Raw genomic sequence first — 15,311 nt, 5'->3', positions numbered from 1 at the left:
AAACTTCAGTATAACTTCTTACAGCTTTCACAACAACTATACCATTTGTTGCTCTCTGTTGATCTGTTTTCAAGGTATTTAATTTTGAAATTGGGACTCTTTCACTGGACACCCTATAGATGGAATAATGTCACTGGAGCACTGCTTAATGAAGAGTTGCCTATTAATGTTAGAGGAGGTAATATATACAAACTAAAATAGTATGGAAAACAAATTGTAATTTTCACTGCCAGGTCGAGAGCCTTTCAGACCACCTTTGTAAACATAACCAATCTGGTTCCTTACTGAAAAGATGTAGCTACTTCTCCACATTTATTTATTGAACAGTTCCATTACTGTAAGGGTTTAATATTCTAACTCTTGTTGTCCAATTATTGAGTGTCCATTCACTAGGTGCTGTTATCATGGCAATAATTTTCAAGAGATCTCCAAGTAATGTACATAAAGTAGGTGAAAGGCAACCACTCACCTGCAACGGACCAATGCGTAGTGCACAGAAACATGTAACAGAAGACAGTATTCACATTAGCGTACAAACTCTTGCCCTGTCTCCAATAAAAGTGCATGTATTCATACACACAAACACCCTCATACACACACACTTGCTGCTGCTGTGGGATGTGTGTTGGTGTCATGTGGTTGTGCATGTGAAAGTGTGTACTCACTCAGTAGAATTCTGTCGTGTTTGTGTGCCAAACATCGGTGTGCTGTAGGTGAATATTTGCCTGTCTCTAATTTCACATATTTTTCCATCCCAGAATTTCCATTAGTTTTGTACATTTTCAAGTGGTTTCATATTTTCACTAATATTTATTATTTGAGATTTCATGCTTTGATGTTACTGGCTGTAAAACGATAAATTTTTGTGTTACACCGAACCTGTAACTTTAGTGGAGGCACTTAAATCACGACCGGTACTTGTTTAATACCATTATCTTTATTTGCCAAATTAAGGTGACAGTTTTTTTAATTTAATTTAATTTAATTTTTTTAACAGGACCCCAAGAAACTGCATAGTAATATAATGGAGTTAACAGCCACACTACTGGCTTGTGGAATAGACCCAAAAAGGAGTATTCTTTTCCAGCAATCCATGGTAAGATATAGACTTTATTGTTCTTTGTATGTACCAAAGAATATTCTGCTTATAGTTTTGCTTGATGTGCTTACTGCAGTTTTGAAAGACTTGATTACAAAGTTGATGAATTATGGCCCAATGTAGTTTCAAGGAAAATTATAATTAAATCTTAGCACACTGATGTTTTTAAAAAATGTTTGATTTTTAATAGTACCATACCATTTCCATCAAGAACTATGCATTTGTGATGTAACATATAGGTCTTTTACAATTACTGGTTGGACTAATAAAAGAGATAGATAAAATCCAAGTTTGTCATGAGATTGTGTAGGGAACATGAGAGGCAGATGCTACGAAAGAGGTGTGTATCACAGAGAGGTTTACTGTTGGAATTATGAGAGTGTAGGTTCCAAGAAGAGTTGGGAAACATATTATTTCCTCCCTCATATATCTCACAAAATGAATGCAACAAGTAAAACAGAGAAATTAGAGTTCATTGAAGGTTCATTGACAGTTGTTCTTCCCTCACTCCATTTGGGAATGGAACAGAGAAGGTGGAAACGATAGCGGTACCAGAAGTATCCTCTGCTACACTGTAAGGTGTCTTGCATAGTATATGTTGATGTAGCATTTTCTATGATGTGAAGCATTTCATAATTTCTGAATGTATGTCGGGGACTACTCAAGAGGATGTCGTTATCAGGAGAAAGAAAACTGGCGTTCTACGGATCGGAGCGTGGAATGTCAGATCCCTTAATTGGGCAGGTAGGTTAGAAAATTTGAAAAGGGAAATGGATAGGTTAAAGTTAGATATAGTGGGAATTAGTGAAGTTCGGTGGCAGGAGGAACAAGACTTCTGGTCAGGTGACTACAGGGTTATAAACACAAAGTCAAATAGGGGTAATGTAGGAGTAGGTTTAATAATGAATAGGAAAATAGGAACGCAGGTAAGCTACTACAAACAGCATAGTGAACGCATTATTGTGGCCAAGATAGATATGAAGCCCACACCTACTACAGTAGTACAAGTTTATATGCCAACTAGCTCTGCAGATGACGAAGAAATTGAAGAAATGTATGATGAAATAAAAGAAATTATTCAGATAGTGAAGGGAGATGAAAATTTAATAATCATGGGTGACTGGAATTGGAGCGTAGGAAAAGGGAGAGAAGGAAACGTAGTAGGTGAATATGGATTGGGGCTAAGAAATGAAAGAGGAAGCCGCCTGGTAGAATTTTGCACGGAGCAGAACTTAATCATAGCTAACACTTGGTTTAAGAATCATGATAGAAGGTTGTATACATGGAAAAACCCTGGAGATACTAAAAGGTATCAGATAGATTATATAATGGTAAGACAGAGATTTAGGAACCAGGTTTTAAATTGTAAGACATTTCCAGGGGGCAGATGTGGACTCTGACCACAATCTATTGGTTATGACCTGTAGATTAAAACTGAAGAAACTGCAAAAAGGTGGGAATTTAAGGAGATGGGACCTGGATAAACTGAAAGAACCAGAGGTTGTACAGAGTTTCAGGGAGAGCGTAAGGGAACAATTGACAGGAATGGGGGAAAGAAATACAGTAGAAGAAGAATGGGTAGCTTTGAGGGATGATGTAGTGAAGGCAGCAGAGGATCAAGTAGGTAAAAAGACGAGGACTAGTAGAAATCCTTGGGTAACAGAAGAAATATTGAATTTAATTGATGAAAGGAGAAAATATAAAAATGCAGTAAATGAAGCAGGTAAAAAGGAAAACAAACGTCTCAAAAATGAGATCGACAGGAAGTGCAAAATGGCTAAGCAGGGATGGCTAGAGGACAAATGAAAGGATGTAGAGGCTTTTCTCACTAGGGGTAAGATAGATACTGCCTACAGGAAAATTAAAGAGACCTTTGGAGATAAGAGAACCACTTGTATGAACATCAAGAGCTCAGATGGAAACCCAGTTCTAAGCAAAGAAGGGAAAGCAGAAAGGTGGAAGGAGTATATAGAGGGTCTATACAAGGGCGATGTACTTGAGGACAATATTATGGAAATGGAAGAGGATGTAGGTGAAGATGAAATGGGAGATACGATACTGTGTGAAGAGTTTGACAGAGCACTGAAAGACCTGAGTCGAAACAAGGCCCCCGGAGTAGACAACATTCCATCGGAACTACTGACGGCCTTGGGAGAGCCAGTCCTGACAAACTCTACCATCTGGTGAGCAAGATGTATGAAACAGGCGAAATACCCTCAGACTTCAAGAAGAATATAATAATTCCAATCCCAAAGAAAGCAGGTGTTGACAGATGTGAAAATTACCGAACAGTCAGTTTAATAAGCCACAGCTGCAAAATATTAACACGAATTCTTTACAGACGAATGGAAAAACTAGTAGAAGCCAACCTCGGGGAAGATCAGTTTGGATTCCATAGAAATACTGGAACACGTGAGGCACTACTGACCTTACGACTTATCTTAGAAGAAAGATTAAGGAAAGGCAAACCGTTTCTAGCATTTGTAAACTTAGAGAAAGCTTTTGACAATGTTGACTGGAATACTCTCTTTCAAATTCTAAAGGTGGCAGGGGTAAAATACAGGGAGCGAAAAGCTATTTACAATTTGTACAGAAACCAGATGGCAGTTATAAGAGTCGAGGGACATGAAAGGGAAGCAGTGGTTGGGAAGGGAGTAAGACAGGGTTGTAGCCTCTCCCTGATGTTATTCAATCTGTATATTGAGCAAGCAGTAAAGGAAACAAAAGAAAAATTCGGAGTAGGTATTAAAATCCATGGAGAAGAAATAAAAACTTTGAGGTTCGCCGATGACATTGTAATTCTGTCAGAGACAGCAAAGGACTTGGAAGAGCAGTCGAACGGAATGGATGGTGTCTTGAAGGGAGGATATAAGATGAACATCAACAAAAGCAAAATGAAGATAATGGAATGTAGTCGAATTAAGTATTGAGGGTATTAGATTAGGAAATGAGACACTTAAAGTAGTAAAGGAGTTTTGCTATTTGGGGAGCAAAATAACTGATGATGGTCGAAGTAGAGAGGATATAAAATGCAGACTGGCAATGGCAAGGAAAGCGTTTCTGAAGAAGAGAAATTTGTTAACATCGAGTACAGATTTAAGTGTCAGGGAGTCGTTTCTGAAAGTATTTGTATGGAGTGTAGCCATGTATGGAAGTGAAACATGGTCGATAAATAGTTTGGACAAGAAGAGAATAGAAGCTTTCGAAATGTGGTGCTACAGAAGAATGCTGAAGATTAGATGGGTAGATCACATAACTAATGAGGAGGTACTGAATAGGATTGGGGAGAAGAGGTGTTTGTGGCACAACTTGACCAGAAGAAGGGATCGTTGGTAGGACATGTTCCGAGGCATCAAGGGATCACCAATTTAGTATTGGAGGGCAGCGTGGAGGGTAAAAATCGTAGGGGGAGACCAAGAGATGAATACACTAAGCAGATTCAGAAGGATGTAGGTTGCAGTAGGTACTGGGAGATGAAGAAGCTTGCACAGGATAGAGTAGCATGGAGAGCTGCATCAAACCAGTCTCAGGACTGAAGACCACAACAACAAACATGTTTACGTGACTTTTTCCTACAGGTAAGCTGAAAACCATGAATATCTATATCAATTACTTATAGTTCTGTAATGCTGGTATGTGATTATCGTGGTTTATATGATCAAAACCTATGGCCAGATCACAAAATATTCAAACTTTGGTGATTTTTGATCACTGGTGTATATATCTTGTCTGACAAGAGTTAGTCTGATTGACACTCCTTTTGGAAATTGAAATTGTTTCTCACTGAGTGTTTATAAACTGTATTTTGCATTTTACAGTCTGGTTTTTGTAAATTCTTAGTAATGATTTGGATTGAGAGCTTTTTGCTTTTGCTAATTAGTGATACAGGAAGATTTGATATAGCCACATAATTAAATGATGATTTTCGTTTTTGTTCTTAAGACTGGTTTGATGCAGCTCTCTGTGCTACTCTATCCTGTGCAAGCCTCTTCATTTCTGCATAACAGTTGCAATCAACATTAATTTGAACCTGCTTACTGTAGTCAAACCTTGGTCCCCTATACAATTTTAAACCTTCCCGCCCCCCTCCCCCCCCCCCCCCACCCCCCCCCGCAAAAAAAAAAAAAAAAAAATCCCATTTCCGTCCACTACCACACTGCCTAATCCTTGATACCTTAAGATGCTTCCTAAGAGTTGATCCTTCATTCAGTCAAACTCTGTCATAAAGCTTTTTCTCCCCAATTTAATTCTGTACCTCTTAGTTAGCTTCCAGTCTATCACACTCCCAAATATTTAATGGATGTGACTACTACTGATGATTATTAAGCATTTATTTAATTGTAAATTAATGAATCTTTCTGCCTATTTATAAATTAGATTTGTTTATATTGGAGGCAACTGCCAATTCCTGCACCAAGGATTGATACTCTGTAATTCTTCTTGTCTATTGCTACAATTTTCTAACATTGCAACTTCTCTGTATATGATGGTATAATCCATGAAAAGTCTCATGGGACCTCTGACGTTATCCGCTATGCTATTTATAAATGTTGTGAAAAATAATGGCACTATGACACTTGCCTGGCGTACACCTGAAAGAAATTATTTTTACATCTGAAGATTCCTCTCCATTGACTACAACATGCTGTGTTCTGTTTTCTGGAATATTTCCAGTCCAGTCATACAATTGTTCTGACATTTCACAATTCTTATTTTGTTCATTAGGTAGTGTGGAACTGTATCAAACACCTCCTGGAACTTAAATGCAGATTCAAAATGGACACCAACATCTATTGCCTTGTGGGTCTCGTGAATGAACAAAGCGAGATGGGTTTTACGTGACTGTTGTTTGCAGAATCTGTGTTGAATTCTTACAGGCAAAATTTTTGTTTCCAGAAATATCACAGTATACTAGCTTAAAATGTGTTCTGAAATTCTACAACTAACTGACATCAGCAATATAGGGCTCTAGTTATGTGCATTTGTTAAACAACCCTTCTTGGAAATGGAAACGACCTGCGCATTTTTCCCAGTCACTAGGAATGCTTTCCTCCTCTAGGGACCCAAGTAGACTGCTGTTAGAAGGGGAGCAAGTACTTTTGTATACTCTTATGTAGAATCATATAAGCATCCCATCAGATCCAGCCGCCTTCCCTCAGTTGATGGATTTTAGTTGATTTCACATCCCACAGTCACTTATTTCAATATGTGATATTGACATTTGTGAGGCTATTGAAAGGAGGAACTACAGTACAGTATTTCTCAGAGAAATGATTTTGGAAGAATGAGCTAATATTTTGACCTTCTCTCTTTCATCCTTTATTTCATGTGATTATGGTCACTTGGCATCTGGAGAGATGCCCTTCACTGATTTAACATAAAGCAGAAATGTTTTCTATCAGATCATTGGATAATTCACTTTTGAACTCATTAAATGCATCATGCATTGCTGTCCTTAATCTAATTTTGGTTCAGTCAGTTTTTGTACTCATTGAGGACAAACGTTTTGAAACAAGGTACTCTGTCACAGTTTGTAATTCAGTTTATATCCCTTTCTCATAAAAATAACACTTTATCGTCTATATAAACACAAAAGTAAGCAACTAAATGTGTTACTCTGAAACTTCAGACCACACTATCAAAAGTACTGTAAGTTTGAATGAGTATTTATGTAAGCCACCTATGCGTTGGCTCAAGAACCTTTATAATGCCTATTGTACATTAATTGTTACATACTAGGCAATAGTGATATGACTGGTAATAAAGCTGTGAGAGGAAAATATCGCAAATTTCAATTAGCTGGAAGTACCTGTCTTAGTTATGGAATTTGTTCTAATGAAACAATTGGAAGCTCAATGAAATTACATTAAATTGTGTTGCCTTGGTAAGATGCATTGATAACAGTGATGTGTATGAGGTCTGTTCAAAAAATTCCGGAACTTTGTCCACAAAGTTTTTTTACACTTTTATTTACTGTGCGGGGTCTCCCTCGAAATACTGTCCTCCACAATTGATACACTGCTGTCAATGCCATTTCCACCTCCAGAAGCAATCTTTGTACACCTCTTGCTGGATTGTATGAAATGCTGTCTGTGAATTTCCTTTTAGCTCATCTATTGTTGCAAATCTTCATTGATAGAACAAGTTTTCAACTTTGGAAAAAAAAAAAAAAAAAAAAAAAAAGTCCGCAGGGGCCAGTTCTGGAGAGTATGGAGGGCAATGCAGCACAGTGATTTTGTTTTTTGTGCAATACTGATGCACCAACAGAGATGAATGTGCAGGTGCATTGTGATGCAAGAGCCATGAATCGTCTCGCCACATTTCAGGATATTTCCATCTCACATTTCGTCTTAGGCATCACAACATCTTGATAATACTATCAATTAACAGTTTGTCCCAATGGCATGAATTTGTGATGAACTATCCTTCGAAGTCAAGGAAAACTATGGCTTTGACATTTCACCTGATCAGACAAGCTTTTTTTGGTCTTGGAGAACCGTTCTCAGCCATTGTAAAGAGTGAACCTTGGCCTCAACATCACAACCATAGACCCATGTCTTATCACCAGTTATGATTCTCTTAAGGAACATCTCATTCTCATTTGCACAATCCAGAAGCTTGACACAGATTGTGAGGCAAAGGTCTTTTTGGTCTTGACTCAGGAGTTGTGGGACAAACTTGGCGGCAACACGATGCATTCCAAAATGCGGTGTCAGGATTTCATGACATAATCCAACTGAAATGTTACATTCTTCTGCAGTCTCTTGGACAGTCAGTCTTTGATTGGTATGCACAATTTCGTTGACATTCCTGACTCGAGCATTGTTGGTAGATATAAAATTGTGTCCTAAATTAGGGTCATCTTTAACTACTGTCTGGCTATTTTTAAACCGTCTGAATCATTATTAACACTGAGTATGGCTCTAGGCTTACTGCATCATTTGATGTGTGTCTTTAAATTTTTTTTGTGTTTTATGCAAAATTTAATGCAGACACATTGCTTCTCCAACTCTGCCATCTTGAAATTCACAAACTGCGTGACACAGCGCTCTACTCAGTACAGCTCTTGAACAATAACTAACAGACATAAAACACTGAAACTTCTGGCAGTTACGCATTAAACACAGACATGAGCATGGATTTCAACCACATTTCGCTCCATCACACCATTGGCACGAAATTATAAGTGTTCTGGAATTTTTTGAACGCACCTCATATGTGCTGTTCAGAAATAGTGTGCTTGCAGATTACAGATGTCCCAGGCCCTCTGCGGAAGACATTGTATAAGTTATGAACATTTCAGTCATTGGTTATCACAGCAACACATGAATAATTCTCCTATGTATACTGTAGTCTATGAGAAAGCCACTCCAGTACTTGTTCAGTAGAGCCAACTGGCTCTATACATATCATTGGCAGGTTCTAGATGTATAAAGATGTTGCCAATCCAGTGTAGCAGATGGCTGATGATTATATTTTTTAGTCTGACAGTGAGTGGAGAAAACGGCATTCCCCCATACTGAAAGAGATATATTGTGTGCTTTGAACAGGTTCATTCTACTGACTGCAGGTTCTCTCTAGAGTCCTTGTAATGCTACAGATCTATATTATGTGTTAGTAGAGGGAGCAAGGTGACAATTTGAGAAAAGTCTGTAATGTACTCCTTTGCTCAGCTTCATTTTTAGGTGGAGATAATTTGCTGGATCACACAAGAGCTATGAAATGTAAAAAAAGCTGTGCTGTGACTGTGCAGTTGCAAAAGATGCAGCCAGACGTGATTGAAAAAATAAATAAATAAATAAATAAAATAAATTGGAAGAAAATCTTTTGTCATTACTGCAACTGGTACTCAGACAAATATTGCTTAAGCTAAAATACAAAATTTGTGTGAGTGCTGTTGAGATTTCTGCAACAATACAGTAACATTTTAGTAGCTTTCGTCATATATTATCTCTGTTTTACATTTAGTGATACGGCGTTTGATAACAGCTTCATCCAGTACAATACATGTAATGTCCTACAAGGAATTTCAAATCAACTCTGTGCAGACATTTTAACAGAATACTTGAAGTGAAGCTACACTATGTGCCAAATATCTTCACTGAACATATTCTCTGTAGGCTGCATATCTGAGTTTATTTTGCGGTCCTAAAAGATATGTCAAAAATGTAAAGCCATGTAGATGGGACCTAAATAAGCAGATTTCATACAGGAATGCATGTATGGTAGTGACACATTACAGTGCTAACTTGTAAAGCAATATGAATCACAAGAAATTAAAACAGGCGTGTGAAAACAAATGGCATCAGAAATTTATTAATAATTTACAAGAGGTGCTCAAAGGAGCTGCCACCAACAGTGATACACAATCCACAGTGACAACGCGTGGATCAGCCTGCATTAAGAAAGATGTCAGGCGTGTTGAACACATGTCCAGCAATAACAAACACGTGCGCAACTAGATCTGCTTCAGATGTGATGGGACTCTCGTACATCAGGCTTCTTATATGACCCCACAAGAAAAAATCCATACAGATTAAATCGGGAGAACATGGTGGCCAGGGAACTGGACTGCCCCATCCCATCCATCGCTGACTGTAGAGACTGTCAGGTAATTCATGACATTTTGACTAAGTACCTCCTGTAGGAAGATGATGTATGTGAGGCCAGTTAAACAACTCAATAGAATGTATGGTCTACTAAGTTATTCTGTACAATGCCTGCCCAAACATTAATGGAAAATCTCTCTTGCTAGGCACATGTTATTGTGCCATGTGGGTTACCTTGAGCCCACAAGTAAGAATTATGGACATTCAACATACCTGACTGCATAAAGGTATCCTCATCAGTAAATAAAATTACTGCAGGAAAGGTTTCACCGGCTGCAGTCTGCTGTAGGTACCAAGGAGCAAAGTTGAGACGTGGAAGTTAATCATCAGGGGTCATTGCTTGCACTCTCTGTAAATGATATGGATGCATCCAGAATGAATTTGAAAGGTAGGAGACGAGGCACTGGCAGAATTAAAGCTTTGAGGACGAGTCGTGAGCCGTGCTTGCGTAGCTCAGATGGTAGAGCACTTGCCCGTGAAAGGCAAAGGTCCTGAGTTAAAGTCTCGGTCCGGCACACAGTTTTAATCTGCCAGGAAGTTTGATATGGATGCATTCAGTCTTCATGTAAAGTCCTCAAACACTTTGATGGCTCACACCCACTGCCGTCCTACAGCTCTTGAGCTTGTCGAAGGATTTTTCTTTACTGTGTTTAGTAGTATTCTTCCTTCCACTGCAGGAGTTCTGCAATATCTTCCAATGCCAGTTCCACACGTGGAAGCATAAAATGATCCACTTGTGCGTAACTCCCAATGAAAACACTCAAATGTTCAGTATTCCGGCTGATTCCTATCTGGGTGCATCCTTTGAGCAGCTAATTCATTTCCTCGTGTAGTTCCTTACATGAAATACATGTTGGCCAGCTCTGCATTGGTGAAACAATGCGTGCTGCTGGAGATCTGTGTGGTAAATCATGAATCCAGCTAGCAACGTGCTTTTATGTGCCGCAGTCATCAGCACACTACCGGTTCAAGGCAGCATTATCAAACACACGCACACATTCCTGTAAGATATCTGCTTATTTTGATCCCCTCTACCTGCTGTTAAATTTTTGACACACAGCTTATGACCACCCTGTATATAAAAACAGGCACAGTACGTCAACATGATTCGTGTCTTTAGTCAAAAAGATCAACAGAGAAAATTTAATGTTTGAAGGAGGCGTGGATATATTGGCCTATACCAGAGACTGAGTGTTATATGTGGTAATTTCCACTTACAATGAACTTAATCCAAAGTGAAACCTTCAGGAAAGAACTAAAGCTAACTGACACTCTGATAATCACAAAAATTCAAATTTTAAAGTGTTTTCATCTTTTATGATCTGGATTATTATCACTATTATACCATGTTTTGAACTGCAGTAGCGATTGTTATTTACAGTCAAGAAGAATGAGATATTTCTGATTTGTCAGGTTCCAAGGCACTGTGAGCTTTTGTGGGTTATCAGCTGCAATGCAACTGTTGCACGGTTGGCACATTTTCCTCAGTATAAGGAAAAGTCAGCTTCACTTCAAGAAGTTCCTGTGGGGCTGTACACTTATCCCTTGCTGCAGACTGCCGACATCCTCCTTTATAAGTAAGTGTGTTACCAATTTCTTTTTTAAGCAATGCATGAATGGGTTAAATAGTAAAATTTTATTTCTGAAACCTAGAACGTCATTATTTTCTCTTTTTAAGGGCAACTCATGTACCAGTGGGAGAAGATCAGGTGCAACATTTACAGCTGACCCAACATCTAGCACAAAGGTTTAACAAACGCTATGGCTCCACATTTCCCATACCACAATGTATCCTTACAGGCAAGTAAATAGTTATGTATGAGAGCTTCACCAATATTTCAGGTTTGAATCTTCTTTGTGTATTGTTGCAACTCTCCAGGTGTAGCAAATTCTGTGAACAAAATTTGCTGAATAGTTCACATTCTTCCAGTTAAAAACTAATTCAGCAACATGCTGAGTATTGATGTAAATAATGTTTTATTTGGAAATCAGTGTCTCAGATTGTCTTCAAACCAACAGTTTAAAATCATCAAAAAGTTCCAGGAGAAAAGTGGGAAAGGGATTAATTCATATGAGATGCTGCTCAAAGTATCTGAGAATTTCATTTTAAAAATCAGAAAACTATTCTTAGATCCTAATGACCTCGGTCACATCAGGCATGTATGCAACAATCCCAGCGTTGTTTCCATTTTTGGAGGCTCTTCTGGAAGTCCACAGAGTTAAAGGTGTTGAGGACCTGCTGGGATTCCTCTTGGATATCTTCAACAAAGTCAAAACATTGCCCTTTCAATGTGATTTTCATCTTTGGGAACAGGTGGAAGTCACACAGGGCTAGCTGCGGCTAGCATGGAGGGTGGAGGACCATTGCCGTGTTTTCTTTGGCGTGGAATTCCTTCACCACAAGCGAGGTGTGTGCAGGTGCGTTGTCATGGTGCACCAACCAGTCTTTCTTTTTCCACAACTCTGGCCATTTGCGCTGAATATTTTCCATCAGTCGCCTCAAACCTTCACAGTAAAGCTGCCTGTTGACAGCCTGACCAGGTGGGACAAACTCCTTAAGCACTATTGCCGAATGCTGAAAAAAATGATCAGCATTGACTTCACATTGCTGCAAACTTGTCAAGCTTTGAAACATCCTGGCAGATTAAAACTGTGTGCCGGACCGAGACTCGAACTTGGGACCTTTGCCTTTCGCGGGCAAGTGCTCTACCATCTGAGCTACCCAAGCACGACTCACGCCCCATCCTCACAGCCTTACTTCTGACAGTATCTCATCTCCTACCTTCCAAACAAGCTATTTTCGGCCTTGAAGTTTGATGATTCCTGCTTTGTTTCAGGGTCATAACTGTAGACCCAAGATTCAACATGTGTGATGAGTTTGGATAAAAATTTTGGACACACGCGAACACTTTGTTGCACCTCATGCATGGTTGAATCTGGAAGTTTCTTGGTCAATGCTGAGAAGCTGAGGGGCGAACTTCACTGAAATTTCTCTCATGTTCAGTTCATTGACTAGAATTTGTTGACACGTACCTTAAGCCTTTTACAAACATTGTGAATTGTACTTCTTCAGTCTTCTTGAATCACGCCATGCACTTTCATGATTATTTCTGGTGTTGTGCATGTTGATGGTCGACCAGAATGTTTCTAATATTCCATAGATTCTTGGCCACCCTTGAAGTGTATAAACTGTTCAAATGTTCTTGCTTGGCTCAGTGCACTCTAACCAAATGCCTCTGTCAGCATGCGGTGCGTTTCAGCTGCAGTTTTCTTCAACTTCAAACAGAATTTGATGCAAATCCATCGGTTCTTCATGTTATCCATTTCACAATTTGCGAAACACATGCTGACAAGCTCCACTACAACTCACAACTACATACACCAAAGATGATGCAACATTGTGCCACAGTAGCTAAGATGTGTACTTAGATACATATAGCAGCGGAGTGTCGTACTACTACTGGTCTGACTGGGTACAGTGGAATTCTACATCTACATCTAAATCTACATACATTCTCCGCAATCCACCATACGGTGCGTGGCGGAGGGTACCTCATACCACAACTAGCATCTTCTCTCCCTGTTCCACTCCCAAACAGAACGAGGGAAAAATGACTGCCTGTATGCCTCTGTACGAGCACTAAGCTCTCTCATCTTATCTTTGTGGTCTTTCCGCGAAATGTAAGTTGGCAGCAGTAAAATTGTACTGCAGCCAGCCTCAAATGCTGGTTCTCTAAATTTCCTCACTAGCAATTCACGAAAAGAACACCTCTTTTCCTCTAGAGACTGCCACCTGAGTACCTGAAGCATTTCCGTAACACTCGCATGATGATCAAACCTACCAGTAACAAATCTAGCAGCCCGCCTCTGAATTGCTTCTGTGTCCTCCCTCAATCCGACCTTATAGGGATCCAAAACGCTTGAGCAGTACTGAAGAATAGGTCGTATTAGTGTTTTATAAGCGGTCTCCTTTACAGATGAACCAAAGACGACTATCCGCCTTCCCCACAACTGCCATTACACGCGTGTCCCACTTCATATCGCTCTGCAATGTCACGTGACTTTGTAAAGTGCTACACTACTAATGGAGTATTCAAACATTACGGGATTCTTTTTCCTATTCATCTGCATTAATTTACATTTATCTATATTTAGAGTTAGCTGCCATTCTTTACACCAATCACAAATCCTTTCCAAGTCATCTTGTATCCTCCTACAGTCACTCAACGACGACACCTTCCCGTACACCACAGCATCATCAGCAAACAGCTGCACATTGCTATCCACCCTATCCAAAAGATCATTTATGTAGATAGAAAACAACAGCGGACCTACCACACTTCCCTGGGGCCCTCCAGATGATACCCTCACCTCTGATGAACTCTCATCATCGAGGACAATGTACTGGGTTCTATTACTTAAGAAGTCTTCGAGCCACTCACATACTTGGAAACCTATCCCATATGCTCATACCTTAGTTAGGAGTGTGCAGTGGGGTACCGAGTCAAATGCTTTCCGGAAGTCAAGGAATATGGCATCCATCTGATACCCTTCATCCATGGTTCGTAAGATATCATGTGAAAAAAGGGCAAGTTGCGTTTCGCAGGAGTGATACTTTCTAAAGCCGTGCTGATGCATGGACGGCAGCTTCTCTGTCTCAAGGAAATTCATTATATTTGAACTGAAAATATGTTCGAGAATCCTGCAATAAACCGATGTTAAGGATATTGGTCTGTAATTTTGAGGATCCGTCCTTCTACCCTTCTTATATAGAGGCGTCACCTGCGCTTTTTTCCAGTCACTCGGGACTTTACGTTGGGCAAGAGATTCGCGATAAATGCAAGCTAAGTAAGGAGCCAATGCAGTAGAGTACTCTCTGTAAAACCAAATTGGAATCCCATCATTGGAATCCCTGGCGATTTATTTATTTTCAACTCATTCAGCTGATTCACAAACCCAGGGATGTCTATCACTATGTCCTCCATGCGGGAATCTGTATGAGACTCAAACGGCGGTATGTTTGTACGATCCTCCTGTGTGAAAGATTTCTCAAATGCTAAATTTAAATTTTCAGCTTTCACTTTGCAGTCTTCCGTTGCCATGCCAGACTGATAGTGAGTGACTGGATGGAAGCCTTCGACCCGCTTACCGATTTTACGTAAGACCAGAATTTCCTTGGGTTTTCAGCAAGATCTTTTGCTAAGGTATGATGATGGTAGTGGTTGAATGCTTCATGCATCGCTCTTTTTACAGCAGCATGAATCTCTACTAACTTTTACATGTCCTCATTCTCCCCATCTTTCTTGTACCGCGAGTGCAACTGCCTTTGCTTCCTGAGCATTCTCCGAATTGCGCTGTTAAACCACGGTGGGTATTTTCCATCCGTAACCCACTTTTTCGGCACATACTTCTCAGATATTTTGGGTAGCACCCCATACATTATGATCAAAAAGTCGTGCGCACGACAGGAAAGAAATAAAAATTTATGAGTAAACTACATACATATACCATTATTTATAATGTACAGAAAAAGCATTATGTAACCACAACATAGGTTAGAAATAACAAGTCTGTTCACAACACATATGAAAACACAATTTTTT

The 15,311-nt window shown here is 39.4% G+C and overlaps 1 protein-coding gene across 1 annotated transcript in view; it reads left to right on the top strand.

The window, feature by feature from the left end:
• The window catches only part of LOC126203737 (tryptophan--tRNA ligase, mitochondrial), a 63,834-nt gene that overhangs the window by 18,641 nt on the left and 29,882 nt on the right, over nucleotides 1-15,311 (top strand). The window contains exons 3-5 of the mRNA XM_049938105.1: nucleotides 998-1,096; nucleotides 11,122-11,285; nucleotides 11,387-11,508. Coding sequence (XP_049794062.1) covers nucleotides 998-1,096; nucleotides 11,122-11,285; nucleotides 11,387-11,508 — 385 coding nt within the window. The remainder of the gene's footprint in view (nucleotides 1-997; nucleotides 1,097-11,121; nucleotides 11,286-11,386; nucleotides 11,509-15,311) is intronic.

The sequence above is a fragment of the Schistocerca nitens genome, chromosome 9, assembly GCF_023898315.1.
Source record: "Schistocerca nitens isolate TAMUIC-IGC-003100 chromosome 9, iqSchNite1.1, whole genome shotgun sequence".
NCBI classification, from domain to species: domain Eukaryota; kingdom Metazoa; phylum Arthropoda; class Insecta; order Orthoptera; family Acrididae; genus Schistocerca; species Schistocerca nitens.
The sequence above is the reverse complement of the archived record's forward strand: the minus strand, read 5'-3'. Positions and strand labels throughout refer to the sequence as shown.